Source organism: Lithobates pipiens, unplaced genomic scaffold (assembly GCF_037356315.1).
Source record: "Lithobates pipiens isolate NorthernLeopardFrog02 unplaced genomic scaffold, aLitPip1_a1.2 Scaffold_18, whole genome shotgun sequence".
NCBI lineage: Eukaryota > Metazoa > Chordata > Amphibia > Anura > Ranidae > Lithobates > Lithobates pipiens.
In genome coordinates this window covers 222,548,881-222,565,791 of record NW_027507758.1, presented here as the reverse complement: position 1 = coordinate 222,565,791, position 16,911 = coordinate 222,548,881, and the positions used below count along the sequence as shown (strand labels likewise).

The 16,911-nt window shown below is 42.8% G+C and overlaps 1 protein-coding gene across 2 annotated transcripts in view; it reads right to left on the bottom strand.

Annotated features, from left to right (window-relative positions):
- Positions 1-16,911, bottom strand: part of LYST (lysosomal trafficking regulator) — a 568,355-nt gene that overhangs the window by 183,364 nt on the left and 368,080 nt on the right. For both annotated transcript variants that reach the window (XM_077486620.1, XM_077486621.1), the window contains exon 30: positions 11,540-11,746. In XM_077486620.1, coding sequence (XP_077342746.1) covers positions 11,540-11,746 — 207 coding nt within the window. The remainder of the gene's footprint in view (positions 1-11,539; positions 11,747-16,911) is intronic.

Sequence of the window (16,911 nt, the reverse complement as noted above, 5' to 3'; positions counted from 1 at the left end):
TAACTGAAGACCAAGTTGCGGCCTTACAGATCTGAGCCATAGAGGCCTGATGATGCACCGCCCAAGAGGCACTAATCACCCTGGTTGAGTGTGCTTTCACATGAAAAGGAGGAATTTTCTTCTTTAAGCCGTAAGCTTGAATAATGACTTGACAAATCCATTTGGAAATAGTAGATTTTGATGCTGCCTGTCCCCATTTTGGGCCTTCTGGCAGCACAAATAAAACATCTGTTTAGCGAACCTGAGTGGTCGCCTTTAACTACTTCCCACCAGGCCAATGTATATATATGGCTGGGTAGGAGCTCTCTCCTTCGGACTGGACGTTCAGGAACATACTTCAGAAGGGGGGATCGCCCGCGCATTGGCGCAATCCCGATGCGCTTGTGTCACCCGGACACAGCGCATCTCAGATCGGCAGGAGGGCTCTGTGTTTGGCCCTCCTGATCACATGACGGCTGTGTCCAATCACAGACATCATGTGATGTAAACAAACAACCGGTTGCTAGGCAATCGGCTCTCCTCTCCTCACACTGAAGTAATCGCTGAGGAGAGGAGAGCGGATCGCTGCAGCCGGCTGGTGATCAGTGAGTATGAGCGTTTTTTTACAGCTTTTTACTTAGTGATCACCAGTCTAGTGTAAACGCACATGTCCCCAAATAATAAAAACACATGTCCCCAAATAATAAAAACACATGTCCCCCACATATGTCCCACTGATTATCTGCACATGATCATTTGCGTACATATGTCTGTGATCACACAAACCAATTATTACACTTAACAGAATTTTTTTTACCAAAAACGTAGCAGAATACATTTTGGCTTAAATTCATGCCAAAACTTGATTTTATTGGATTTCTTTTAAAATAGAAATTAGTAAAACGTTTTTTTTCCAAATTTCCGCTCTTATCGCAAAAAATAAACAGAGTCGTGAATAAATACCACCAAAATAAAGCTCTATTTGTGCAAACAAAATGATAAAAATTTAATTTGTGTACAGCATAGCACGACTGCACAATTGTCATTGAAAGTGCGAGAGCGCTGTAAGCTGAAAATTGGGCTGGGAAGGAAGGGGGCGAAAGTGCCCTGTACTGTAGTGGTTAAATAGACTGTGATCGCTCTTACATCAAGGGAATGTAGTGCCTTTTCTTCCCTAGATAGAGGCTTTGGGAATAAATAAAGAAGAACAATACCTTGGTTTAAATGAAAACCTGTTAGCACCTTTGGTAGGAATTCAGGATGAGGATGTAAAACTACCTTATCCTTATACATAGTATAAATTGCTGATAGGCAAGGAATGTTGTGTTCTGCCCAAGCTAGAACATGATTCACCTCTTTTTGGGCTGCACAACTTCTCGTGCCCCTCTGGTGATTGATGTAAACCACAGCCGTGGCATTGTCGGACTGAATCCTGACCAATCCCAGAGTCTGACCTCCAAGACTCTAGGGCCAGACGTACTGCCAGAATCTCCAAAATGTTGATAGGCAAGGTCCTCTCCAACTTGGACCATCTCCCCTGGACAAAATCTTCCAGGACTGCTCCCCAGCCTAGAAGGCTGGAATCTGTTGTCATCACTTTCTAGGAAACTGGTAGAAACGATTTTCCATTTTGGAGGTTGTTGATATCAACCAACAATTTAGGCTCTGACGTACATCGGGAGCCAAGTGTATTGGAAAATCCAAGGCCTGAACTTTTTTGTTCCAGGCCGTCAGGATGGTGTTTTGAAGTAGTTTTGAGTGAAATTGCGCGTAAGGGACGGCCTCGAAGAAGGAAACCATTTTCCCCAACAATCTCATGCACAACCGAATAGAAGGATTTTTCTTTGCTTTGATAAGTTGAATTCGTCCTAAAATGTTACTGATTCTATGACCAGCCCCAGGTACTGTAATCTCCTTGATGGTTTTAGGGAGTATTTTTCTAGGTTGAGTATCCAAACTAGAGATTCCAGGTAGTTTACATCTGTGACCAGACTCTGGTTTAGACCTGAGACTGAATGATCTATTAAAAGTAGATTGTCTAAATAGGCTAGGACCGTTATGCCTTGAGCCCTTAAACTGGCTAAAGGAGGTGCCAGAATTTTTGAGAACACCCGTGGTGCTGTGACTAGACCGAATGGCAGGGCCACAAACTGAAAATTATGATTTTCTATTTCGAAGCACAGCAATTTCTGGTGAGTGGGAAATATTGGCACATGCAAATATGCATCTTTGATATCGATTGAAGCCAAGAACTCCCTTCCTTGCAGGATGGAAACAGCCGATCGGATTGACTTCAGGCAAAAGGCCCTGGTCCATTTTGCTGGTCAAAGACCAGACCACTTTTTGCGATTCGGCACTGCGTTGCTTTAACTGACAAATGCGCGGTCATACGACGTGGCTCCCAAACAAAATTGACGTAATTTTTTTCCCACAAATAGAGCTTTCGTTTGGTGATTTTCGATCACCCCTGCGGTTTTTATTTTTTGCGCTATAAACAAAAATAGAGTGACAATTTTGAAAAAAAAACGCATTATTTTTTACTTTTTGTTATAGCAAATATCCCCCAAAAATATATATAAAAAAAACATTTTTTTCCCTCAGTTTAGGCCGATACGTATTCTTCTACATATTTTTGGTAAAAAAAAAAAATCGGAATAATCGATTATTGGTTTGCGCAAAACCTATAGCGTTTACAAAATAGGGGATAGCTTTATGGCATTTTTATTATTTTTTTTTTTACTAGTAATGGCGGCGATCAGCGATTTTTATTGTGACTGCGACATTATAGCGACACATCGGACATTTTTGACACATTTTTGGGAACATTGTCATTTATACAGCAATCACTGCTATATAAATGCAGTGATTCCTGTGTAAATGACACTGGCAGTGAAGGGGTTAACCAGTGGATGGCAGTGTAGGGGTTAAGTGTTCCTAGGCGTGTGTTACTGTGGGGGGCTGGGCATTCATTTAGTGAACACTGATCTCTGCTCCAATCACATGGAGCAGAGATCAGTGTCACTAGTTGCTAGGCAGAACGGGGAAATGTTTACAACAGCCGCGACCGGACTCACGGGGGTCCCGCCCGGCACACGAGAGCACCGCTGCCGGCGCACTCGCGATGGCAGGGTGGTAAATTTAAAGGGACGTACAGGTACACCCATTTGCCTACCCATGCCATTCTGCCGACGTACATCGGCATGCGCCGGTCGGGAACCGGTTAAGTGCCGATTCAGATCTTTGAGATCTAGAATGGGTCTTACGTCTCCGTTTGGTTTTGGAACCGTGAAAAGGTTTGAATAAAAACCTGTGCCCTGTTCCACTAAGGGAACCTTTGATATCACCAAGATAATAGATGATCCAGAGCTAGAGAGAGAGAGACTTTTTTTTCTCTGGATCCTTGGGAACATTTGACCTTAGAAAACGAGGAGATGGAAATGCTCGGAACTCTAGTTTGTAACCTAGAGAAACTGCAGAAGCCACCCATCTGTTCTGACATTGTTCCTGCCAGATCTTTGAGAATTGCAGGAGCCTTCCCCCCACCCCAGCAGGGGCGCCCCTTCATAAGGAGGCTTTAGCATTCTGCTTTTGTGGGCTGTCTGACCCAAGATCTCTTCTGACCCTGGTGCTACCCTTGGGGTCTTCCCCTTGAACCTGACGGTTGAGGCCGTCGAGACTGCCTAGAGGCTGATGCCCCTGGCACAGGTGAGGCAGCATGCTTAAAGGAGAAATGTTTGAACAACTTCTTTACAAAAGAGAAGCTTTTCCCATTAGAGATCCTTTGGATGTATCTATCCAGATCGTCTCCAGATAGCCGTTCACCATGAAAGGGGAAACTGGCTAAGATCTTTTTACACGGTGCTTCGGCTGACCAATTTTTCAGCCATAGAACTCTGCAAGAATGCACTAGTCCAAGCATAAGCCGTGAGGCTTGAATGATAGAATCTTTCATAGCATCTACTGTGAAACATAGTGCGTCTGATACACCAGCCCACTGCTGGGCCTGCTGATCATGCAAAATTTTAAGTATCTACACAAACTGTTCCTTAATGGACTGAGATACCCCAATTCCCGCAAGAACCGGCGATTGCAGTATCAATTGCTGGAAGCCCCCATTTCTTATAGAAATCCTCTTCCATAGGATAAAGTGTGGAGAATTTCTTAGGAGGATAATATTGTTTATCCGGATTTTCCCAGATGGAGGAGGTTTTAATGATCCCAAATTAGAGGTGGGTTCCTCAAGAGCCCGCGCTGCAGGCAGCAAAAAGTTTGAACGAACCAATTTAGTAAGAGTGCACAACAACCTGTGTTGTGATGCTACTCCTTCTATATTAGGATCCTTGGAAGAGGATAAATAACTATCTTCCAAATCTTTGGGAAGATCTACCTGATCCCCTGCCTCCTGCACCTCAATAAGAGCACTAGATGGGGATCTGCTACGTTATCCCCACTATGGAGAGACATCATCACATCAATCTTCTTTCCAAATTGCAAATGGTAGAAGAAAAAAACCTCTTGTGTGATATATACAGGAACTGAAGTGTCTAGTGCAGCTGCAACAACAGTCTCTTGGAGGTAAACTCTTGGAGGGAATGATAAGGGACTATAAACAAGATTTTAGTAATGAGAACGGTATCATTAGCAGTAATCAGAGTTGCCAGCTAGATAAAGGAAGGCCCCGTAGATGTGGCGCATCTGGATTTTGCAAAAGCATTTGACACAGTCCCCCATAAACATTTACTGTACAAAATAATGTCCCTTGGCATAGACCATAAGGTGAGTACATGGATTGAAAACTGGCTACAAGGGCGAGTTCAGAGGGTGGTGATAAATGGGGAGTACTCGGAATGGTCAGGGGTGGGTAGTGGAGTCCCCCAGGGTTCTGTGCTGGGACCAATCCTATTTAATTTGTTCATAAACGACCTGGAGGATGGGGTAAACAGTTCAACCTCTGTATTTGCGGATGATACTAAGCTAAGCAGGGCAATAACTTCTCTGCAGGATGTGGAAACCTTGCAAAAAGATATGAACAAATTAATAGGGTGGACAACTACATGACAAATGAGGTTCAATATAGAAAAATTTAAAATAATAAATTTGGGTGGCAAAAATAGGAATGCAATCTATACACTGGGGGGAGAACCTCTGGGGGAATCTAGGATGGAAAAGGACCTGGGGGCTCAGCAATGGCATTTAATGCCAAGCTGCTGCTAACAAACCAAACCGAATATTGGCATGCATTAAAAAAAGAGGATCAATGCCAGAGATAAAACGATAATTCTCCCGCTCTACAAGACTCTGGTCCGGTCGTACCTGGAATATACTGTCCAGTTCAGGGCAACAGTCCTCAGGAAGGATGTACTGGAAATGGAGCGAGCACAAAGAAGGGCAACAAAGCTGATAAAGGGTCTGGAGGATATTAGTTGGGAGGAAAGGTTGCGAGCACTGAACTTATTCTCTCTGCAAAAGAGACGGTTGAGAGGGAATATGATTTCAATATACAAATACCATACTGGTGACCCCACAATAGGGATAAAACTTTTTCGCAGAAGGGAGTTTAACAAGACTTGTGGCCACTCATTAAAATTAGAAGAAAATAGGTTTAACCTTAAACTACGTACAGGTTTCTTTACTGTAAGAGCGGCAAGTATATGGAAATCCCTTCCACAGGTGGTGGTCTCAGTGAGGGGCGTTGATAGTTTCAAGAAACTATTAGATAAGCACCTGAACAACCACAAAATACAGGGATATAAACTATAATACTGACATATAATCACACACATAGGTTGGACTGATGGACTTATGTCTTTTTTTCAACCTCACCTACTATGTAACTATGCAAGTCTATCTCCTATTTTGTAGATGCTATAACTTTTGCGCAAACCAATTAATAAATATACGCTTATTGCAATTTTTTTCCTTAAAAAAATGAAGAAGAATACAAATCTGCCTGATATTTGTCTTTTTTAAGCTTTTTTGGGGATATTTATTATAGCAACAAGTACAAAATATTATGTTTTTATCAAAATTGTCGCCTTTTTTGTTTATAGTGCAAAAAAATAAACACAGCGGAGGTGATCAAATACCCCAAAAGAAAGCTCTATTTGTGGGGGGGGGGAAAAAGAACATCAATTTTGTTTGGGTACAATGTCGCACAACCGCGCAATTGTCAGTTAAAGCGACAGTGCCATATTGCAAAATATGGCCTTGTCAGGAAGGAGGCAAATCCTTCCGGGGCTAAAGTGGTTAAAGCAAAATTGCTGTCCAGCCATTTTTTTGGGCTATTGTCGAAGATTTTCTCTTGTTCCCCCTTTCCAACCCATGTGCAATAAATATAGGGAAGGAGACTCAACCAGTAATTTAAAGATTGTCAAAAATAGAGAAGCGATCAGGCATGCTGGGATCCTAGTCTGAACACACTTGAACTATCCCACCAGGAAGCTGCGACTGTACACTGCAGTCATAAGCATCTGAGGCTTTCCCTGCCTGGAGGTGTGTACGGTACCATTTCCTGGTGGAATAGTTCAGGTGGGTTCAGAATTAGAATATGGGAAGTACCCCCAGGGGGGTTTTTATGCAGCAGAATAGGGCATAGTATGAAAATGTTGAGTGTTAAAATACTGTATAAACACTGGTTGTAGGAATACAATAATCATTTCATAGTACAGCCAAGCAACCATATATTCATACAGCATGAGTGGTTGAACTGCATGAAAGTCCCGACGTTTCAACCTATTTTGTCGTGGTCTTCTTCTGGGGAATGATCGACTCCTAAATAAATATATTTGAACATGTCAGTTGTAAGGTGGTATCATACATTATGCACCAATTTTCACGAGCACAATGCTGTTCTATTTACCGCTTAAGAGTGAAATGAAAGATATCGCAACCAGAAATTTTAAAATCCGTTGAAGGATCCAGTGCACTCCATGGACATCCAGGCCTCTCCAGGAAAGGAAATATGGCCCAAGGGGCTTACAACCACACTGAGACACCCCCTAGGGCAGGGAAGCAAAAAAGTGGCACCTGCAGCAAATTAAAGAGGGATTTCACTGTAAATAAAAATATTAAAAGCCAGCAGCTACAAATACTGCAGCTGCTGACTTTTAATAAATGGACACTCACCTGTCCCAGGATCCAGCGATGTCGACAGCCGAGGCCAATCGATCGGCTCTCGGCTGCTGCCGCCACCATTCCAGGTGAGGGAATCAGGAAGTGAAGTGTTGCGGCTTCACTTCCCGGTTCCCTACTGCGCATGCGCGAGTCGCGCAGCGCAAAAGGAATGGTCCGCGCTGTCTCTGGGACCCGTGTGTGTCCCAGCAGACAGAGCGCCAGGACAGGAAGAGGCATAGACTCCCGTGGGAGTCTATGCCAGGAAGTGGGTGCAAATACCTGCCTTAGACAGGTATCTGCACCCCCCTCCCCTCTGAAAGGTGGCAACTGTGACACCGGAGTGGGGGGTTCCGATTAGCGGAAGTTCCACTTTAGGGTGGAACCCCGCTTTAAGTATCAAGAGGGAATCAGAGATGATTGGACTCCTGACACTAATATCTAGTTCCTTTTCCTATCAAAATGTACATCCACTATAGATATTCTTTATCAATGTGTGAGCTCATTGCAAGAGAACTAGTGTCCTATGAAGAGTATAATCTGGTGATAAACATATTATACATGAAAGGGGTGGTTTGTATGACAACAATAGTGCCGAGTAGGCAAGATGTGCGAAATTAAACAATGTGAATAATAACCATTTATAAATAAGGTGGTGATGGGTAGTGACATGACATTATAAGTCCAGTAAACACTAGTGGGAAAATAAGAACAACCAAATAAATGGTAACAAAAATTGTTATGTTGTATGTGTGTAAAAAATAACAGTGCGGTCATGATAAAATTGCGGTGGAATAAGGTGAATGAGGCAAATAATTACTACCTTGAGTAGGGTGAAAGTAAAAGTAAGTTTGTCAATAAAAATAGGGTATATGACTTAGCTTCAATTATGCATGATAAATAACGGCTCTATGGGCAGAGAAAAGAGCCAAATAAATAATAAAAAAAAATGTTTTCAACCACTTGACAACTGGGCACTTAAACCCCCCTCGTGACCAGACCAATTTTCAGCTTTCGGTGCTCTTACACTTTGAATGACAATTACTCAGTCATGCAATATTGTACCCTAATGAATTTTTGTCCTTTTTCCCCACAAATAGAGCTTTCTTTTGATGGTATTTAATCACCTCTGGGTTTTTTATTTTTTGCGCTATAAATGAAAAAAGACCGAATTAAAAAAAAAAAAAAATGTTTCTTTGTTTCCGTGATAAAATTTTGCAAATTATAAATTTTTCTTCATAAATGTTGGCCACAACTTATACTGCTACATATCGCTGGTAAAAATAATCAAAATTAGTGGATATTATTTGGCCTTTGTGAAAGTTACAGAGTCTATAAACTGTGGTACAAATCATAAAAAATTGATCACACCTGATGTACTGATGGCCCATCTCATTTCTTGCGACCCAAACAAGCCAGGGAAGTACAAATACCCCACAAATGAGCCCTTTTTTGAAAGTAGACATTCCAAGGTATTTAGTAAGATGCATGGTGAGGTTTTTGATGTTGTCATTTTTTCCCACAACTCTTTGCAAAATGAAGATTTTTTTCCCACAAAATTGTCATTGTAATAGGTAATTTCACTCACATGGCATGTGTATACCACAAATGACACACCCAAAATAAATTCTGCTAATCCTCCTGAGTATTACGATACCACATGTGTGGGACTTTTTCACAGTCTGGCCACATAGAGAGACCACTTTTGAAGGCCCTGGAGCACCAGGACAATGACACGTGGCACTGATGACAGATGGCACTAATACGTGGCACTGATGACAAATGGCCCCAATATGTGACACTGACAGGTGGAACTCATGACAGGTGGCACTGATACGTGGCAGTGGCGACAGGTGGGCACTTTACTTTTTTTTTCACTAACCCGCTGCATCTCTGACTAAGCCATTCATCTCTCCCTCCTCACACACTGTCTGTGTGAGGAGGGAGAACCAGCGATGAGAGATAATCTCATATGTTTATGTGTGAGATCATCTCTCATTGGACACGCCGATCGTGCTGTAAACGGCTGCTGTGATTGGACATTAACAGCGATCTGTGACTGGCTGTGTCCAAGGAACACTACCAGCACAGAACTTCCCCGATGCGCGCCCGCAGGAGCACGCATTGTGGAAGTAAACTGGAGGACGTTCAGGGACGGCCTACCGGCAATTGGCGTCCGTGCTGCAGCCGTCTTTCGGCATTAGCGCGGACGCCTAGTGCTTAATGTATTATTAATTTATAATTACAATATGCTTATCGGTTACAGCCTAAAATCGACTTCAAGCCTAATGACAAGAAAGCAGATTGTCCTATATGGGAGATGCTGTACTTACATTGAGCTAAATCTGTTGTGGGAAACATCTGCCCCCCCCCCCCCCCAACACAGGATATAGTGTCATGGCCAAAAAAAGAAAAGAAAATGTGGCTGTGTGGAACCCTTGGCGTCCCTGAATCTCTGACCACTGGCGTCATCCTCGCCGCAAAAAACCTGATGCAAGAAAAATTTGCGCATGAGCGGTATGTCAGCAAACGTCCGGGGATGATCACAAGACGCAGATGGCAAGGTATTGTTCCCCCTAGTAGCCAAGGGATATGGTCACCATGGGAACATGTAAGGGGGATGCTGACGCTAATCCCCTACCTTGCTGGGAAGCCGTAAAGGGTTGCAGAGCGCCCAAGGGAGGCTGTCAGGCTGACCACAGAATCACTGGATACACAACAGTCATAGATAATGACATAAAACATGCATCATAGAAGGTTAATTTATACTCATACTACAATTTATGAGATTGTTAGCATATTATTCATATGATCTGTGTGCTAGTTCCGTGATGGTGACCGTCCGAATAGTTATTACAGAAGGGTTATTACAACTGTTTCTGTAAACAGTAGATGCTGCAATACAGGTAACTGGTTACGTTATTCCTGATGCGAGTACCCATGTTGAGGGAGCATCTAAAAAGAATTAATATAGCTAGGTTGCAGCCTACAGCCTAAGGATACATCATGCTCGTAAGTTTTGAACGACGTATGTGTGCGTTATTTAAACCATTTGTGTAAACAATAGATGCTGCAATAAAGGTAACTAGCTGCATTACTCATAGTGCATGTGCACATATGAAGGGAACATCTAAGGGAATTGATATAGAGAAGTTGTGACTTAAAGCTTAAAGATGCATCATAATCGCCATTCTAAACGGCACACAGATGTTGGGCACTACAGAGAGACACGGAAGAAACACTCAGATCATGTAGAACTCTTGTGTGTGTAAAAGGGGGAGGGGGTGTTTAACTACCCAAAATTGTACGTAGAAGTATGAAAAAGGGGAGAAACACATATACAGAGTTGGAGGAATACAATAATCATTTCATAGTACAGCCAAGCAACCATATATTCATACAGCATAACATGAGTGGTTGAACTGCATCAAAGTCCTGACGTTGTGACCTATTTTGTCGTGGGTGGGTTCAGAAAAGCTTCCAAACATGCCTGAGCGCATCCTTGGTTAGAAGTTTAAAATGTCCTCACCTTACTAAGATTTCTCGTAATTTATTGTCCTGACAGGAAGTAAAATGAAATGTGCTGTCTAGAACAGTGTTTCTCAACCTTTTTACCTTTGGGGAACCCATGCTAAAAAGTTTGAGATCTCGAAGAACCCCTGAAATAATGTTCACAAATACAGCTCACAGAACATTGGTATGATCAGCCAGCTGTTAAAAATTATTTGTAGAAATAGCATTAAATAAAAGAATATTAAAACATACCTATTCATGGTAAACCTATGCTTTCTTTTTCTGTAGAGCTGATTCATTCTGGGTCCAATTTGAGATAAAGTGTGTGTGTGTGCGCGTTACATAGGGCAGGGCACATGACAGCGGCCATTACATGAGACAGAAGACATTACAGGGGGCAGGGCACATTACATGGAACAGGGCACATGACAGGAGACATTACATGGGGGCAGAGAACATTACATGCAACAGGAGACATGACATGGGACAGACTGTTAGGCACATTGTGGGGGGGGGGGAGTGGGAGTGGGACACAGCTGGGAACACTTGAGTACCGGCTTTCTTCTGGCTTCTGAACTCCTCCAAATTTCATATCTCCTACAGTGGTGTGCTGTTCCCTGCTGGCCTCTCTTCCTCTTATCCTGTCCACCCCAGATGATGTCACATATAACCACCCGGGAAAGACAGAAAGGGGAGGAGGGGCCGGCGGTGAACAGTGCGATACAGCCAATAGGATGCCAGCTGATTGCCTGTATATCTCTGCCTGTCTGTGTGATCCTCCTGTCAGCTGCCTGTGACTGGCAGATTGCCGCAGAACCCCTGGGGATCTCTCGTGGAACCATAGGGTTCCGCGGAACCCCAGTTGAGAACCACTGGTCTAGAATATATAACATATTGATAAATAATTTGTAAATCTTAATTATTAAGCTGAACTTACTTGCAAACCTGGGCATAAGCATTCCTTTAACATGTCTTCATATTTAGGTTCATTGACTAATTCAAGGACTTCTTTTCGTTCTTCAGTGTTTTGAGACGGAGACAAAAGATGTACCAAGAGTCTTCCAAGCTGAACACGAAATGTGTCATTACACTGCAAAAGAATGGTTTTCCATGGATTCTTGGGAGAGCTGGTTCTACCTGGACCCTGTTAAAATCCAACAGAACAGCTCAGACTGAAGCACAAATTGTTATATAAAGGACATAATAAAATATATTACCTTATAGAAATTAGAGATGTGTTATGTTATCTGATTTCAGGTGACAAGTAGCTTGTCTTTACAGTATTGATCTTTGGTCTATAGTCCTTTTAGACCAATTCAGAGGTGAGCCCAGACATAACAGATTTCCATATGCCAGTAGTAGGGAAAAAATGTTTAGCATAAAGATTACCTGGGTCTGCCACTGCAGAAAATTGAATACATATTTTATATTTATATTTGAGTCGTGCCCTCAAAAATATACTTTTAGTATCTACTGTAAAATCTTTTTCTTTAAGGGACATAAGAATTTATTAATATTTAGGTTATACTGTCACCGACGACACTATTAAACAGAAAAATGTTATGTCTGCTCCCGTTTAACTACTGCATGACCTTAATATACAAAGCATGCATCAGTTTTGTGAGCAAGCAGAACACAAGACTAGCAAAAAACAAACAAAACTCAGGAAGCTAGACCCTTAATAAACTGAAAGAGGTTTTTTTTTTATAGGAAACATGAAAATCTTAATTTCAGGGTGTTGAATAGCAGTCCTAATGAAGGGTGTGCAACATAGACAATCCACCAAAAATGTGGAAATAATCCTTTTTTCAGAAAAAGGGCCCATGTCAGAACCAAAAGATAGACAAGGTGAAGCCCTCTGCAAGACAGGCAAACTGCACAGGGGTTCAACCTGGTGTTTCAGACCAGAATGAAGTAATCACCAAGGGGATGCTTCAACCGGAGGGAATAACGGGCTCAAAATAGAAAGACTGGAGAGACAACCAATGGTCTACAAACCAGGTGAAATAAAAGCGTACCAGAACACAAGAAAACTAGACCGTCAACAAGGCGCTATAAAATATGGTATAAAGCTGCTTTTTTTTTAAAGCACGTACACTGGTGCAGATAACAATCTAACAGTGAATTCTAGGAATAAGACACAGTTATTTTAGCAGCAAGAGGGGAGGGGCAGGGAGCAGATCGGCACAGACTAGATGACAGGCAGGGAGGGAGTGGTAGAGAGGATAGACAGCGGGTGACGGAGGCACGTAAACTGGCCACGGTATCATGGATCAACAGCCATGATAAACATGGTGAGTTTACACTGGGGAGGGCAGCGCCAGGCAGGATCAGCCAGGTATTTTAATTAGAATGCACAAGCACCATACAGCACCGGAACAAGATCAATTATTTTTATTTTTTAGGGTTACAACCACTTTAAAGTGATACTAAAGTCTATTTTTTTTTTGGGGAAAAGATGATAAACCTGATCTACAGTGGTTTTGCACAGAGCAGCCCAGATCCTCCTCTTCTCGGGTCCCTCTTCAGTGGTCTGGACACCTCCCTCCTGTTGAGTGACCCCACAGCAAGCAACTTGGTATGGGGGCATCCAAGCCAAGCCACAGCTCCCTGTGTTCATTTAGACAAGGAGTCTCTGCCCGGCCCGCCATTTTTTTCTCCTCATTGGCTCACTGACTTTGATTGACAGCAGTGGGAGGCAAATTGTGCTCTCAGTCATTGGGGGGGGGGGGGGGGGGGGGCTGGAGTCCCAGACAGCAGAGTCTCTCATGCAACATCTCTGGAACTAGATGGACCTTGGGTAAGTATTAGGGGGGCTGCTGCATACAGACCTCATATAAGGCACTAAGATAAAAAATACCTTCTGCCTTTACAACCACTTTAGGACCCAAAGAATATGTCCCTAGAGAGAAATATGGAAAACTATTGGTCCAAAGAGAAGATCAGTCAGCCATAAAAGACCCATGTCTAGCACACCTACCTTTAGAACTTTGTAAAAAGAGGTTCCCATTAAGAGGAAAGGAGGTCAAGCAATTTCAAAGGGATAACAATGGTTGTGAAGGTCCTCACAATATAATATTAAAATAGATAAATGATTTCCAAAGTTAGTCTGAAGGAAAAGGTAAGGTAAGAGAATGGCACCCATATAAATGGGAAGGCAGCAAACCCAGACTAGTGCACACAAGCATCAAAAACAGGATGAGCAGAACACCTACCATCAAAACACTGCAAACGTGCCTAAGCCCTGCTCCAACACATGGCTTTAAGTCATCCAACCTGTCCCAGAACAGTATTACATCCTCTGGAATTTTAGGGAACTTACTCTGCTTACTACTGCAATTCGGCTATCACCTGCCAATTTGGCCTCAATAAGTACTTTGATCTTGCACTATTCCCCATAGGGGATGTCTGTACTAGGGGCCCATTGTGTTCTGCCTACTGGCAGTCAAGGAAAGTACAGAACTATTATGCAAGGATCTGTCAAGCAGAAAAATAGGGGCACCCAGATGCTAAATCCGCACACTTTCATGTAAAAACTCTCATTTGAGGAGATCCAGAAGGCAATATTTCTAGTAGTGACAATATAAACAAGAGTGAAGTAATCTAGGTCATCCACTGTAGGGATCGACCAAGTCACTAGACCTATTTCAGGGAGAGTCCCCAGATCTTTCAAAGATAAACTTTTGCAGCACTCATGTGCTGTTCAGTGGAAATCAAGAATCAAGTTAGACTATGGACTTCCTTGATTATTACCCAATGAGATGGGAATGATCAATTCTGGGGAACCAGATAAACGTTCTAAGTGTTGACACACAGCAGTCAGAGTATCCCGTACATGATATGGGGGGGGGGTCCAAACTTCCAAACTGAGAGGGAGGCAGAAAAGTTAGGGGGAACTCCCTAAGCACCCTAAAAGCCATGAACTCGGCAGAATGGAAAAAAGGTAGACAGAGGGTGGACTTCTCTAGTGAGGACTAAATCTTTACTGCCCCACTTATTGGTGACCCATGGTCATTAACACTAGACACCTGAGGAGTCATATCTGGATGAGGCCTGCAGATGTTCAGACCACAGTATGGCTCTGACAGCAACAAACTAGAAAACTCATAAGGAAGGGTATCCTGAGTGTTCCACGCTCAGGACTACCATGAAAAGCCACTAGGTCCAGTGCTGTGGGTCAGCATATAAGGAACACTGCTGTGGAATGGGGAAGGTGTTCCCAGAGCACACTAAATAGAAAGGTCCGACCTGGGAACAATAAGAACTGGTCCTTGTTCAACCTGGGGCTAAGGAGATCCCTCAAAAGTGGGGTAAAGCTGAGGGTTATCAAGCACAACAAAGAATTTAGCAGTATCCAAGAATAAAAACTTTTGTAGTATGAGTCTATGTGGGATACTACTCCCAAAGGCAAGCTCCTACCAGAGTAAAAGCCAAAGGCCCCAGGGTGTAGAGAACCCAGAAAGAGCTGGAAAGGTATAGTTAAGGTCTGTAACTTGACAAGGATGAAAGACGAAGATGCCAAACTCAAAGGTTTAGCCTGCCTGCCACAGAGGATGTCCTGAGCACCCAAATACCAGTAAGATAAACTACCCAGTGTAAACTGTAAATATTTGGCAGCACACCACAGACCTTCAAATTAAGTCCAAACTATTTTTTTTCATTGAAACGTGATCACATCACAAGCAAGGAATGCAACCTTTCAGAGATGCACAGGATCCCTACGTCAGGCATGTGAACTATCCAAGGACCGATCTAGATAAACAGTAGTCCACTTGTTGAAGTGGGGATGCACCTATAGATGGTGGAACTGAGGGGTTAGATGATGTCCAACTTCAAGCCTCATGGCCTGAGTGCAGAGTGGGTTTAAATGCCTATGGGCAGCTACTGGTGAAATGGAAGGATGATGTTCCTCTGCCCCTTCCACAAGTCCCCCACACTGAGGCAGGAGCAAATGTCAACAACCTATGTCGTTGCTAATGACAGTGTTAAGAGCAGGTCCAAAGAAATCCCTCAAATGGAAATCAAGTCAGATGTTCCTTGGATGCATCATCTGTTCTCCAAGGATACAGCCAGGGTGGCATACACACTTGTATGGGCATCAGTCCCATGCAAGACACAAGAGATATGTTTGTGATGCTTGTAACAAGCTTTCACAACTAAAGCACAAAACTACAGACATTTACTCTTAGAAGCAAGGACCATCCTCTGCAATGAAGGGATCTCTTTAGAGGGAATCTACCCATTCTGACACAGTATGTCCTGTTAACAAGGATAACTGGTGCATTTATAGGGGGAAGACAACAGTCATTCATAAAATATCTCTCAAGGTGAAAACATTCAGACACACTTCCATATTTGGCCCAGAATCCTTTAGGGTGTTTCCAGTCCTCACAATGACGATCCAAATAGTGGGTGCAGCAGGAAGGTCCTCGCAGCTGTAGGAGCTTGAAAAGACCCTAGACTTTGAAATGCAGGCTGATCTTCCAGATGTAAGGAGTATGCACTGCATTAATAAGGTTTAATAGCATGCAATGCCAAGCTGCGGTTTCCAAAGCCATCAAAGTCCTTCCTAGTATTAAAAGAGGTATGGACTCCAGAGAGAGATCTCATTGTGCTCCTGTACTAATCATTAGTAAGACCTTATCTATAATATGCAATTCAGTTTTGGGCACCAGTTCTCAAAAAGGATATCGGGGGAACTGGAGAAAGTGCAAAGAAGGGCAACCAAACTGATAAGAGGCATGGAGGAGCTCAGCTATGAGGAAAGATTTTGAGGAACTGGATCAATTTCCTCTTAAGAAAAGAATATTAAAAGGGGGATGTGATCAACATGTACAAATACATAAGTGGTCCATATAGTGAACTTAGTGTTGCATTATTCACTTTAAGGTCATCACAGAGGACAAGGGGGTACTCTTTACATCTAGAGGAAAAGAGATTTAATCTCCAAATACGGAACGTTTTTTTGCCTTCCTCTGGATCAACTGTGAGTATAGGATTGTGTATGTGGGATTGTATTTTATTTTTTTGGTTGAACTAGAGGGACTGCTGTCTTTTTTCAACCTATGTAAAACAACTCCCTGTAAATCAACTGCAGGTGAGCCAACAGCTTCTCCACAGGTAGACTGTTGGGGCTATAAATATGAATTAGAGATGGCAACAGAACTCCCAGGCTCAGTAAGATTTGAGTATTCAGAAGAGTAAAAAACAGACTCTGCCAAAAATATTGCTGGGGCGTGCTTAGTAGCCCCTGACATGGAAGTCTTGGTGGACATGGAAGATCTGGCACCACCTGATGCAGTTGCAGGA